Below are 14,342 nucleotides of genomic sequence, written 5' to 3'. Positions count from 1 at the left end.
CACTTGAGCAGTGCTTCTACCTTCCTATTACAAAAGTGGTAACCTTGGTCGCTCATGATTGCTTGTGGCGACCCATAGCGGCATACAATATTATTTCTAATTAAATAAATCACGGCATTAGCGTCATCAAGGCGGGTAGGTATCGCTTCCACCCACTTTGATACGTAGTCAACCGCCAACAGAATATATAGATACCCACTTGAGTTGGGAAATGGCCCCATAAAGTCTATGCCCCATACATTAAAGATTTTACAGAACAACATAGGTTGTTGAGGCATTTCATCCTTTTGGGATGCATTTCCCGACTTCTGATATTGGTGACACGACACACAAAATTGGTTAGCATCCTTGAATAAGGTTGGCCACCAGAATCCACAATCTAAAACCTTTTTAGCCGTTCGTTATGGGCCAAAGTGGCCGCCACACTCGGATGAATGGCAAGCTTCGAGAATGGGTTGGATTTCGGATTTCGGGACACATCTTCGAATTACTTGGTTTACTCCCCTCTTCCACAAGTGAGGGTCATCCCAAATGTAATATTTGGAATCACTCCTCAACTTGTCCCTTTGATGTTTAGAAAAGTTGGGAGGGAAGATCTTAGCAACCAAGTAGTTCGCCAAAGGTGCAAACCAAGGAAAGCTATCCGAAACAGCATGCAAACTATCCAAAGGGAATGAGTCATCAATCGAAAATGGGTCATATTTAAGATTTTCAACGTGGCTTAAATGATCCGCAACCAAATTTTGAGACCCACTTCAATCCCTAATCTCAATATCAAATTCTTGCAAGAGCAAGATCCAACGTATGAGCCTAGGTTTCGACTCATTCTTTGTCAACAAATACTTTAAAGCTGCATGATCCGTATATACCACTATTTTGGACCCTAGCAAAAAAGATCTGAATTTATCTAAGGCATGAACAATAGCTAGGAGTTCTTTTTCCGTAGTGGTATAGTTGGATTGTGCCGCATCCAATGTTTTTCAGGAATATGCAATGATATAAGGGAGTTTACCATCACGTTGTGCAAGCGTGGCACCTACGGCATGATTTGACGCGTCACACATTATCTCGAATGGCTGCATCTTGTTAGGGCCCCTCACAATTGGTGCCGTGGTAAGAGCTCTCCTCAACTCTTCAAACGCATCCGCACGAGCACTATCAAACTCAAAGTCCACGTCCTTTTGGAGTAGGCACGACAATGGCAATGCAATCTTGCTAAAATTCTTGATAAAGCAACTGTAGAATCCTACATGCCTCAAAAAGGAATGGACCTCCCTCACAAAAGAGGGGTGAGGTAAACTGGTGATAACATCAACCTTGGCCAGGTCCACAGAAATGCCCTTGTCAGAAACTATGTGTCCTAGCACTATACCTTGTCTCACCATGAAGTGACATTTCTCGAAATTGAGAACAAGGTTAGTGTTGACACATCTTTCCAAGACCTTGGCCAAGTTCTCCTAGAAACTATCAAAAGAGGTACCATATACGCTAAAATCATCCATAAAGACTTCCAAACAAGTCTCCATAAGATCGGAAAAGACACTCGTCATGCACCGCTGAAAAGTGGCGGGTGCATTGCATAGCCCAAATGGCATCCTTTTATAGGCAAAGGTGCCAAAGGGACAAGTGAAGGTGGTCTTCTCCTGATCCTCAGGAGTAATATGTATCTGGAAGTAGCCAGTGAATCCATCAAGAAAGCAATAATGGAATTTACCTGTCAGTCGGTCCAACATCTGGTCAATGAAGGGCAAAGGATAGTGGTCCTTCCTTATTGCGACATTCAACCTTTTGTAATTGATGCACACCCGCCAAGCATTTTGCGCTCTTGTGGTGACCACTTCACCATCATCCTTCTTAACCACAGTGATTCCTGATTTCTTTGGGACGACTTCGACCAGGCTCACCCATTCACTGTCAGAAATCGGATATATAATACCCGCATCAAGTAGCCTTGTGACGTCCTTTTTCACCACATCTAGGATAGTCGGGTTGATCCTTCTTTGGGGTTGTCTCACCGTTCGAGCTCCCTCTTGGAGAAAAATATGATGCATAGATGTGCGGGGGTCAATCCCCACAATGTCGGCCAAGCTCCAACCTATTGCTTTCTTGTGCTCCCTTAGGACTTCTAGGAGCTTCTCTTCTTCTTGACTAGAGAGCTCACTAGCAATAATGACTGGAAACCTTTGGTTGCCCTTTAGGAATGCATACTTCAAATGAGATGAAAGAGGCTTCAATTCACTTTTTACCCCAAGTTGAGGTTCTTTTTCATCAAGCTCCTGGAGCTCATTCTCAACAATTTTCTCTTGTTCACCCTCTTGGTCATTCGTCTCTTCAATAATAGGGTAGCACAACTTGTTGTGATCCTCTCTTCATACCTCCACGACTACCTCGTCAATTACATCACATCGGAGAATGAAATTATCTTCGGGTGGGTGTCTCATGGCTTCTTCTAAATTAAATTTGATAGTCTTGTCTCCCACCTCAAAGGAGTATGTGCCAGTAAAGGCATCCAATTTGAATTTAGAGGTCTTCAGGAAGGGTCTACAAAGCAAAATAGATGAAGAACTTCTATTCTCTATTGGGGGCATCTCAAGGATGTAAAAATCAACTGGAAATACCAAGTCCTTGATTGCCACAAGTACATCTTCCGCTATTCCCATTACAGTGATTACACTCTTGTCGGCTAAGGCAAATTTGGCCGCCGACCTCTTTAATGGAGCTAAATTCAACCGCGCAAAGATAGAAAGTGGCATGATGCTCACGCAAGCCCCTAGATCACACATACAGTCATGAAAAGCAACTCCACCAATACGACAATACACCAAACATGGTCCAGGGTCACCACACTTTTTCGGAATAGGCTTCATCAATGAAGAAATGGAACTACCCAATGACAATGTCTCCAACTCACCTATCCTATCCTTGTGTGTGCACAGGCCTTTTAAAAATTTTGCATACTTCAGAATTTGTTGAATAGCATCGAGAAGTGGGATGGTTACCTCAACCTTCTTGAATACTTGAAGCATGTTTAAATCAAACTCTGGAGTCTTCTTGGCCTTATTCACCATGGAAGGGAATGGGATAGGAATGGACTCATCTACTATAACCTTCCTCTTGGGTTCCTTATGGCTCACTTCTTCTTCCTCATGCCTTGTGTCTACCTCTTCTTCTTCATGTAGAGCTTCAACAACCACTTCTTCCTCATGAATGTCTTCCATGACCCTAGGAGGTATCTCCTCTAATGTAGTTCCCGACCGTAGAGTAATGGCATTGAGGTCGCCCTTTGGGTTTGGAAGGGGTTGGGATGGAAAGTTAGAAGAACTTGAGGGTTGGTTGGTGTTGTTACAGGAGGATAGGACCAACTTTGAAATCATATCGGTGAGATTGGCCAATTGAGCACTCATGCTACCATATTGTGCACTCAAGGTATCAAATTGAGCCTTGTTATTCTCTTCCTGTTTTTCCATAGTAGCTCTAACTTCATCAACTTGGTTGGTGGAAGAGGAGGAGGATTGGTTGGATTGTTGTCTTTGATGTGGTGCTTGGTACTTGGTATAGTTATTTTGGTTTTGTGGCATGCTTGGTTATGGTGATTTTGGTTGGCTTAATGGTTGTTGTTGAGTTAGTGGGATGAGGATTGGTGGTTGTTGTTGTAGTGAGAAGAAGAGTTATTCCATCTTTGATTTTGATTGCTCCCTTGTGCATTGTCCTTCCACCCTTGATTGGAGTTATTGCCATGAGAGTAGTTTTTTTGGCCTTGAGAGGGGTAGGGTGGACGATTGTTATAATTCACATTGGCTACGGTAAGGGCATACTCCTCTTGAATTTGGTGGCATTGATCGGTGCAATGTGTGATGCTAGAGTACAAACCACAAATTCTAGGAGGACCTTCAAGTTGGGCAACTTGGGGTGGAGCTTGGACGGCTTGGATGGAATAGAATGCCTTTTGTTCTTTATGCATATTCGTAAGGATAGTGGTCATATCCCCAAGCACCTTGGTTAAGCATGTTTCGGAAGGTGATGCTTCCACTACACCCTTGAGGGGATTGCTCCTTACTCTTACATGTTGTGTAGCCTCGGCAACATTATTTATCAAGCTCTAAGCTTCTCCCTCCGTCTTGTTTTTGGAAAGCGAACCACCACTAGCGGCGGTGACCAATCTTCTATCTTCTGCGTAAAGACCTTCGGTAAAGTAACTGATAAGCAAATGAGTGTCCAATCCATGGTGTGGACAAGATTCCAATAGCCTCTTGAATTAGTCCAATACTCATACAAGCTTTCTTGATCCTTTTGCATTATACCTGAGATTTCTTTCCGAATGTAAACGGTCTTCTTCGGCGGAAAGAACTTGTCTAGAAACTCTTTTCCTAAGAAATCCCAATTGGTACAATCTCATTTGGTTGGTAATAGAACCATGTTTTTTCTTGTCCCTCAAGAGAGAAGGGGAAGGCAAAAACCATAATGGCAACTTTGTCGGCCCCATGCCTTCGAGCGGAAGAACAAGCAACTTGGAAATCTCTTAGATGTCGGATAAGGTCTTAACCCGGAAGCCCATGATACTTGGGGAGTAGATTTATCAAGCTATTCTTTAACTCAAAGTTTGGGTCGAGATTGGGATATCTTGCTTGCAAAGGTTGAAGTATGATATCCGGAGACCCTTGTTCATGCAAGGTGATTCGGCGTGGCTCTGCCAAGTTTTGTTTACCTGTGGGATGCAAAGATGTATTAGTGGTGCCAACAGAAGAATAGGAAGTAGCAGACTCCAACTCACTTTTTGGTTCTGTCTAGTGATTCGGTGTGCTCCTCAAGAGAGGACGAAATACTAGCCGTATAGTTCAACTGCCGTCTAGCTTGCCGAGTGTGTAACAAAGTTCTTTCAATCTCAAGGTCAAGCTCGGCTAAGCTAGAGTTCGGTTGTGACCGAGTCATCAAACTTGGGAGTCAAAGCACATGTATAAAAGAAAGCTAAACTACAAACTAAGTATTGAAAGCGAGTAAACTATCTACACTATTCACATATTCACATAACCAATGTCAAGGCGTACGTTGAAACTAATCCCTGGCAACGGCGCCAAAAATTTGACACAAGAATTATTGTCGGTCTAGAATTTTTCCTAATAGAAATAAAACTTCGTTGTAAGCATAGTTCCAAACCAACTAATAACTCTCGATCAAATTTTAAAGATTTGGTTGTCACAAAGTTCAACCCCAATAAAAGTAAACAGAAGTATTCAAACCTCGGGTCGTCTCACAAGGAATGGGCAAATGTAACAACCTTGATTTTCGAGTATACGAGATCTTTTCCGAAGGCAAAAAATCCTCCGGAAGATCAGTAAGGGGAGAACCTGTGATATATCATCAAGTATCTCTATCCTCATTTTCATTATGTCATCTTTAAGATAGAACCTTTTTTGAGGCACGCTCGATAACGTAGTCACGAAAAACCCAGTTTTTGAACCGTATCGGTTAAGAGTTTTGATTCTGTTTTTTTGTAAATAGTCTCAGTTTGACGAACCGAACTTGATTCATGAGAGAAGAGAGATAAGAGGATAATATTTTCATTATATTAGTATTAGAAGCTTCTTGAGTGATATTATAAGGTTACCTGATCAGTTTTAGTTAAAAACAGAAAACCGGGTTCACAATTTACTGGTGCAGCTTAGCACCAGCATTCTCTGATGACTTTAGCAATGCTAAGGCCTCATTATTCATGTTTTATTCTCATAATAAATATGTTACTAGTGTCATTTATGCTGGTAGCTCAGAAAATAATTTTTAGAGATGTTTTTACAAGTGTTCTGATACATCTAGTTTTAGTAGTTATACACCTAAGATATTTTAATATTATTTTAATCCACCTCCAAGCCAACCAATCACAACTCACCCTACACCCCCAAAACCCTCAAGGCTGGCTCATTTTCACTTTGTGGCCGAAAATAGGTAGAGAGAAAAAGAGAGAAAAGTTCTTAGTTCCAAATCTTCAAAGCTTGATTTCTGCTGAACTAAAACTCAAATCAAAATTCCAATCCGACCAAAATGATCCTCTCTTCTTTATCTACATGATCATATGACTTATCAAGGCTGGAATCAAGGTGAGTTGGCTGCACCATCTCTCTTTTGATTCGGTTTCAAGGAAACATGGTTAAATATGTGTTTTCTTGATGTGATTTAGGAGGAAAAAGTGCTAAAGGACCACCTGAAAGTTTAATTGAATTAGGAGCAGCAAAACCAGGTAGGGTGTCACGAAATTAATCTTGATTATTTGTGTTTGAGTTGTGTGAATGTTGTATAAATTGGCTGTGCTAAAAATTGGTTGCATATATGATTGATTCTTGGTGAAAATTTGGTGAAATTTTGATGAAATTTGATGAAATTCAAGCTTTAAAGTTCATGTTCTTGGGCAGCTGGAAAAACGAAACCCTAAGCTTAAATTGATGTTCAATTTGTGTTGAAATCATGTAGAAATGATGGGGTTTTAGTGGCTGCTAATTTATTATGAATTATAGTAAAAATCGGTTGCTGAAAAGACTGAAAAACGGGTAAAAACAGAGAAGGAATCTGAAGAATTTAGGAAGAACACGAAGAACACTTTGAGTGTGGTGAAGAACATTGAAGAACACCTTTTAGATCTTAAAAAGGGCAAGGTTGTAATTATTTTGGTGTTTGAGGGTTATTTGATAATTTCTGAAAGTTAGGGTGGTAAAAGTAGAAATATTAAAAGTTACGGGTGGTAAAAAGTGAGTTTTAAAGGTTAAAAGTAAAAGTAAGTTAATTTTCGAAAATTTAATGAAAAAACAATAAAAAAATAATAAAATATTAAATAATAATATTTAATTAAAAATAATATTTTAATAAAAATAATAAAATAATGTAGAAAAGGCAGTTTTCTGTAAAAGCTTTAGAAAGACAACTTTAAGCACAGAATCTCATAATTACTTTCATAAAACACTTAGGGAGTGGTAAAAACATATTAGTGAGGCAAATATAAATAAAAGATAAAAAGTTGAAGAAAAGATAAAAATCGAAGAAAAAGTCTGTAAAGTTTTAATGACAGAAAAATAGACAGAGACTAGTGAACGAACTAGGGCAACATAGTTAGTCCTGGAATTGCGAATAGGGTTAGGTATTATATGAAAAGTTAAACTGTTTCAGTATAGACTTAATGAACCTATACTTGGGACAGACTGACTATTCATACCGAAATTTACATAAGCTTTAAATACATACGTTAAATAGAGAAATCAGAGCAGAGTAAAGAAACACAGAGAACAGAGTAACCAGAGCAGAATAAAGGGATACAGAGAAAAGAGTAATCAGAGCAAAGTAAAAAGACAAAGATAAAAGAGTAATGTGATAAAGAGAAATGGTTTGAATTAAGATGTTGTAAAAGTAAAAGCTGTAGAGTTTGTATAGCATGATTGAACAGAGAAAGAAAGAGGTATTGCATAAGAATGTGAAAGTGATGATGAATAATGAGAATGTTAATGAATGATGATAATGAGAATGATTATGTAAGAATCTGCTGCAGAGAGGCAGTCAGATAGATGGTGGTACGACCACTGAGAACGCTTTCCTGGGATACCTTGCTATAATGCTTTGCTGTAAGACAAAGGTTGCTTACAGAGGTATCGAGATGAGTGTGCTCCTGTAAGACAGAGGTTGCTTACAGTGAGTGTGTTGTTGCTCCTGTAAGACAGAGGTTGCTTATAGTGAGTCTGTTGGGCGTATATCGGCTAATAATTGCTGCCTTGCAAGACAAAGGTTGCTTGCAGTGGATACCCAGCAAGACAAAGGTTGCTTGCAGTGGATATTGCCAACAGGAAAGCCTTAGCCAGACAGAGGTTGCTGGGTAACGTCGAGAGCGGGTATGTAACCGACAGATGAGCTCATTACCTACACTAGGGCTAGACATGCATCATACTTGGTTGTGCATTTTCCTCTGTTATGATTGTTGTATGAATGTATGCTTTCCTTGTTTGTATTCTATTCTCTGTGTCTGTGTTGTACTTTCTTGTATTTTTCTATTTGTGTTCTGTTTTCTATTTTCTCTATTTCCTCTATTTATATGTATCTTCTATTTACTGCTTCTTGTATTCTGCTATTTGTCTGCTAAACAACACGGAATTAATGAACTTAACTAATAACCCAGACCCTACTAAGAACTCCCAAGTTCTTACCCCTTCTCTCTCCCTTCCCTCTTCAGATGGAAGCTTGGGTACACTTCCGTAGTTCGCTGATGACCGTTCACAAAGAGGATTCCGCTCTAGATAGTCTTCTGAGTCTAGGGTGAATATCGTTCTCTGATTATATGTATATACTATGAAACCAGCCAATGTCTGCACCCCGTTCGTATGTGCACTTTAACCTAAATCTTGTGTATGAGATTTCTATTGTGTGGCTACTTCATGAGGTACCAGAGAGACATCCTGTGGAAAAGTCTGATCGTGCAGAGGAGTAGCAGATGATGTTCTATCTTTTGCTGACGTTCCACCTGACTTGAGTTTTGAAGACTTAAAACATACTTTCTCTCGCTTTAGTAGTTTAGAGGGACTAGGTGAGTATAGAGTCTAGGCTAGCCTGGGCGCCAGCTTAGGGACTTCTTGAACAGGTCAGGACCTGGGATGTTGTATGTATATATATGTATATAGTTATTATCTAGCTATGTCTAGGGGTGTTCTAACTAAAAGTCTATACTCTAATAAAGGCTGGATCACCGAATATTGTCAACTGCTTGTGATGTATTTATGTGTGGTTGTTTATAATTGTTTTATATATTATCAGTTGTGAATGGATTATGAATGATACTGTTTGTTAATCCAAACGTTTTAAAAAAAAAGTACCTCGTAAAATAACTACGCTTTTAACAACGAATCAGGCTCATATAATAAATAATAGATAATAATTAGGTAGACAAGTTGGTAGCGCTCAGTTTCTAGTATGATCATGACGTACCAGAAATTGGGTCGTTACAGCAAACATGTGCATCAACATTGGTTAGAATTCCGGGGTTGGGAGTCATGATCAAGAAATTAAACTACTGGACTTAACAAGCAAGAAATCTTAAAGTGCAAGAAACTAAATTAAGTAACTAAGGCAAGGTATGAGCAATTTGAAACTAACAAAAGAGAATCTAAGATAATTCTACTCTAGAATTAAGCAAGTAACTATAACTAGAATGAAGCAATTGAAATTTTTGGGTTTCAAATATAAATAATAAAAGGAACTCTTGGCTAGGCATAGGAATTGGGGTCACCATCCTTGTCTAATAACCATATCTTGACAATTATGAGGAACCAAACTCACTAAGTCTACCTCCAAGAGCTTTAAGTACGTAATATTTACTCCTAAGCTTGAGGTACGTTAAGTGGCTTGATCAATCTCAACTCATAAGTCCCAATCCAACTACCAATTGACTTAATAGTGGATTAGTGTTAATGGGTATTAACTTGGCCACTAAAGGTTCTCAAATCACCAAATCAATTAGATCCAATGACTCAAGTTTACTCAATTCCCTTAGCCTAGGCCAAGAGTAAAGAAAACTACTCCATAATCAAAGGAAACATTTCATCAAACACATGGTATGCATTAATAAAAGACATAGTCAAATTGTAATTAAATTAGAAATTAAAAGTACCCACTAACAATTATCAATGGAAAACTACTCAAATAACACTATTAATTATGGAAAACATCAATGTCTCATTAACAATTCAAGATCCACAAAGTTCATAAGATGAATAGAAAATGGGAAATAACTAGAAAACATAAATCTAACACAAGATCTCAACAAAATTATACTAGAGAATTCAAATTAAGTAATCAAAACTGGAAATCAACAAAACCCAATTCAGAATTCAACAAGGGAAGATCAAATCAAACTAGATCTAGAGAGGAATAATGGTTTCTCTCCCTAGAAGAACAAGAACAAAAACTAGCCAAAATTGTGTCTAAGTGTGTAATGAATGATCCCCCCTTTCCCCCTAGAGTTCCTGGGTCTTTTCCATGCAGATTCAGCTTGAATTTGGGCCTGCAGAGCCTCAGAAATCGCCAGGCACAATTTCTTTAATGAGGTCACGTGCTGCTCGTCATGCGTACGCGTCATGTACGCGTGCGTGTCACCGAATTTCGCGATCCACGCATACGCGTCGGTAGGGAAGTCGCCAATCCACGCGTATGCGTCACTCTTCGCGCGCCATGCCCAGTTCCTCGCACGCACGCGTGCGCGTGGGCTACGCGTGCGCGTGCAGCCGATTCTTGAAAACCCAATTTTTCATGTTCCTTCCACCTTTGCATGCTTCCTTTCTCTCTTTTAAGTCATTCTTGCCCTACAAACTCTGAAATCACTCAACAAACATATCACGGCATCGAATGGTAATAGAAGAGGATCAAAATATGGCATTTTTAAGGCAGAAGAAGCATGTTTTCCATCATGAAGCAGAATTAGGAAGAGAACACAAAACCTTGCAATTTATGTGAATAAGTGTGGAAAATAATGACAAAACCCCCAAATTCTACACAATATAAACCACAAAATTGGAGTTTATCAGTACTCCAAGGCTGAATGAAAGAAAGAAGGCTCATTTGGTGTTTTAATAGGTTGGGCCTTGGGCCTTGTTTGGGCCCGGTCCAACTAATTTGGCTCGTTGGCCCAATTTTACGCCAAAATCTTTAAAATTAGTGTTAACATTTATATTTTAATTAGTTCTACTTCTTTATACAATAAAATATAATTTTCTAATTTCTTTATACAATAATTAATTTATTAGATAATTATTTGTTAATTTTGCGAGTTTTACACATGAAAACATAAAATTGCATTATAAGAAAATTGAAATTAACAAGAGAGTTCATGAACTAAAATTGACAAAATAAAGGAATTAATAAGAGAAATTAAATAAACTAGGATACTAGAACAATAAAAAGTAAATAAAACTAAATTAAAACAAGATTCAATCCTAAAATTAAGAAGAAATTAAACTAAGAGAGCTAAATTCTAGAGAAAAGAGGGAGCTTCTCTCTCCAGAATTTGATCCTAAAACATAATGTAAAACTATTCTATCAATACCTGGTTGATCCCCTCTTGGAATTGCCTTCAAATGTCTCAGAAATGAGTTGAATTGGGCCCAAATTAGCCTAAAATCATGATCCACGTGTTTACTTAAGTAACTCATTTGCTGGCAGTCATGCGTACGCATGAGGCTTGTGTATGCACAACTGCGCACGAAATGCAAGTCATGCGTACACATGAGGCATGCATCCACACAAATGCACAGATTTCCAAAACTTAATCTCTTCATGAATTCTTTAATACATGCTTTTCTTCTACTTCTTCAAACCATACTTGCCTATTAGTCCTGAAATTACACAACAAACATATTAAGGCATCGAATGGAATAAATGTGCAATTAAATTATTGACAATTTAGAGCACAAAAAGCATGTTTTTAACAATTAAGCATAATTAAGAGAGAATCCACTAAAGCATGCTATTTGAATGAATAAGTGCGAGTTTATGCGATAAAATTCACTCATTTCAAGTCAAAAATTATCATCAAATATAGATTCATCACTCAAAGATTAATGTTGATCTAGAATTTCTCAACAGAATTTGGGAGTTTTAAGTTCTGGGTCATCTCTCAAAAGAATTGCATTGAGATGTGTGTATTATTGGCTATGAGAAATTGGGGTGAGATAGCAATTGACACAAAATTAAATAGCAAGAAAGTAAATGACAATTAACCAATAAAGAAAAGGAAATTCAAATGCTAAAAAGGGTCTTCGCAAGGGTTGAGAGTCAAGGTTTCCAATCCTAGTCATTGACCACAAACATGGAAATTATAAAGAGTTAATCCCACTTAGTCAACCTCTATATATTGAGGAAAACTAAATAGGGATAATGGATCTTAATCCATAAATCCTAGTGATGAATCCACATTTCATGGTATTTATTTGCTCTATTTAGGTGGATTTCATCTACTTTTCTTGTATTTATCTATTGAAATAGCATAGTTTTATGATTTCTTCCTAAATTGTGCTTGAAAGTAAAAACATACTTTTTAGGCCTTTTAATTGCTAAATTTTATTCACTTTAATTCCATTTGATGCCTTAATGTGTTTGTGACGCATGAGCATCTTCTCTATCTTTTCCTAGTGAATTTGCATTCAAATTGTTGAGTTTAATCAAGATTTAATTACCTTTAGCCACTATGAATGCTACTCTGAGTTGGTTGCAATTTTTGTTTATTTCAGGTAGTATTCGGATGGATTTGACAGAGTTTTATAGCAGAAAAGGAAGAAAGCAAATGATGCTATCAACCCTGACCTCCTTGCACTCAAACAGGAATAACTTGAGCTACAGAGGTCCAATTGAGGTGATTCTAGCAGAAATAAAAAGCTAACTTCCAGAGCTTTCCCACGACATATAATAGTATACCCTTTTCTTCCATTTCGTACGGACCACTTGACGCCAAACTTGAGGAAGCTCAAGTTTGGTGCCAACTCAAAAGCCCCAAGGAAGAACACACGCTGCCATCTCCACGCCGAACTTGAGTTTACTCATGTTCGGTGCCAACACAAGGACTCCAAAGAAAGGCTACGCACCACTCCACGCCAAACTTGGGTGGAACCAAGTTTGGCACCAACTTAAGGAAAGCCCAAGGAACTCTTTGCCTATTCCACGCTGCACCTGACTCCCTCCAAGTTTGGCGACAACCTTTAACGCAATGGTGGACCCCAATTCGTTCTACAAGGCCTACGTGAATCAATTGGTAAACTTTGATTAAACTTTATTTCGTTTATAATTAGAAAAATACATTATTTAGTTTTTAGGAAATATATTTTACATTAATTAGGATTAGATATAAAAGGGAAAAGAATCAGCCCTTCGGGCTCATCTCTTCTCTTGTACCTCATTCCGCAATTTACAGTTTTACAGAATCCTAGTTTTCTCTCTGAACCATGAGCAACTAAACCTCCATTGTTAAGGTTAGGAGCTCTGTCTATTTTATGGGTTGATACTACAATTTTTCTATTTTAATTCATGTACTAATTTATATTTCAAGAATTGTTTTTGCTCTTTTTCTTATGAATTTGGGTGGAATAAAAGTATGGTTCTAATTGAGTTCTTGTATAACTTGGAAAATCTCTTTACTTGAACAACAGCCTGAAAATATATTCTCCTAAATCACTAATTATCTGGACTTAACGGGATACGTGACATATAATCCTCTTATATTTGGGTAATTAGGGTTTCTGTGGCATGTAACTAGAATTGAACTTCACCCTCTAATTGGAATTAAGTGACCAAGAAATTGGCGGTTGATGAAGATTAGAGGAGACTAAAAAGGTCTAAAAAATTAGGATTTAGTCACATATAGTTTGTCATGAATGGAATCTTGCATTATTAAAATAGTTGGTAAGAAAAGTCAATCCGAAAGATAGATAACTCTGAAGCCTTAACTATTTTTCCATATATATATTTCACAACTTGTTTACTGTTTGCTTTCTGATTCTCTGATTTACTGTTAATGCAATTGAGACCCAAACACTACTTTCTATTTGTCTGACTAAGCAAATCACTTGACCATTGTTGCTTGATCCATCAATTCTCGTGGGATCAACCCTCACTCACCTGAAGTATTACTTGGAACGACCCGGTGCACTTGCCGGTTAGTTTGAGGTATTACCTGAGGTATTGACCGTGATTGACAACTACTGGTTGTCTGATCTCTTAGATTAGGCGTTTTTGCTTTAATTTCATTTAACTTATTTCTTTAAATTTTTAAAAAAAAATTATTTTAATTTAAGTTATTTAAATTTTTTTTCTCTTAATTTCTGAAATTAAGTTTGGTGTCCCCTTAGTTGTTTTTATTCTTCCTAGTTATTTTACTCATTGAATTTGAATTTTATACTCCATTTTGCTTATTAGTTATTTTATTTTCTAAATTATTTAGTTTATTTTCTTTATTTTATTTTTCTTTTATTTTTGTTTTCTTTTATATTTTTTTTATTTTTATTTCTTTTTATTATTTTTATTTTCCTTTATGTTCTTTCTCCTTTGCTTGTCTGTTTACCACATGGTGCGTTTAATTCTCTTTGGTGTTTTGTGCTAAGAAAAAATAATGGAGAGAGATCACATGGGTTACTACTCACACCCAAGCAGTGATTCATATTATTGTGGATGGAGTAACTATCTGAATTTTGGTTGGCAAAGTCAAAACCAAAGAAACTTCAGTGCTGCATGTTCCAACTATCAAGAAGCACCATCTTATATTCATACCAAGAACCACCACCACTCTATCCATATCAAGAACCATCATCTTTCTACCCATATCAAGAGCCACC

At 37.7% G+C, this 14,342-nt stretch overlaps 1 protein-coding gene across 1 annotated transcript; it reads right to left on the bottom strand.

Moving 5' to 3' along the window:
• Positions 1-980: 980 nt before the first annotated feature.
• LOC140180654 (uncharacterized) lies at positions 981-2,660 on the bottom strand. Its single transcript, XM_072221915.1, has 3 exons — positions 2,376-2,660; positions 1,806-2,192; positions 981-1,457 (listed from the first exon to the last, which is right to left on the bottom strand). Exons 1-3 carry the CDS (start codon positions 2,658-2,660, stop codon positions 981-983), a joined length of 1,149 nt encoding a protein of 382 aa, XP_072078016.1.
• Positions 2,661-14,342: the final 11,682 nt, after the last annotated feature.

The sequence above is a fragment of the Arachis hypogaea genome, chromosome 17 (assembly GCF_003086295.3).
Source record: "Arachis hypogaea cultivar Tifrunner chromosome 17, arahy.Tifrunner.gnm2.J5K5, whole genome shotgun sequence".
Lineage (NCBI taxonomy): Eukaryota > Viridiplantae > Streptophyta > Magnoliopsida > Fabales > Fabaceae > Arachis > Arachis hypogaea.
This window is presented reverse-complemented; position numbering and strand designations above follow the sequence as displayed.

What these genes read in the sequence shown, in the direction of transcription:
- LOC140180654 (XM_072221915.1), bottom strand. Translation starts at nt 2,660, where the DNA reads ATGGGAATAGCGGAAGATGTACTTGTGGCAATCAAGGACTTGGTATTT. An exon ending in TTGACGAGGTAGTCGTGGAG is followed by an intron (nt 2,193 to 2,375) that starts GTATGAAGAGAG and finishes GCATTCCTAAAG; the next exon opens with GGCAACCAAAGGTTTCCAGT. An exon ending in GAGCGCAAAATGCTTGGCGG is followed by an intron (nt 1,458 to 1,805) that starts GTGTGCATCAAT and finishes GATAGTTTCTAG; the next exon opens with GAGAACTTGGCCAAGGTCTT.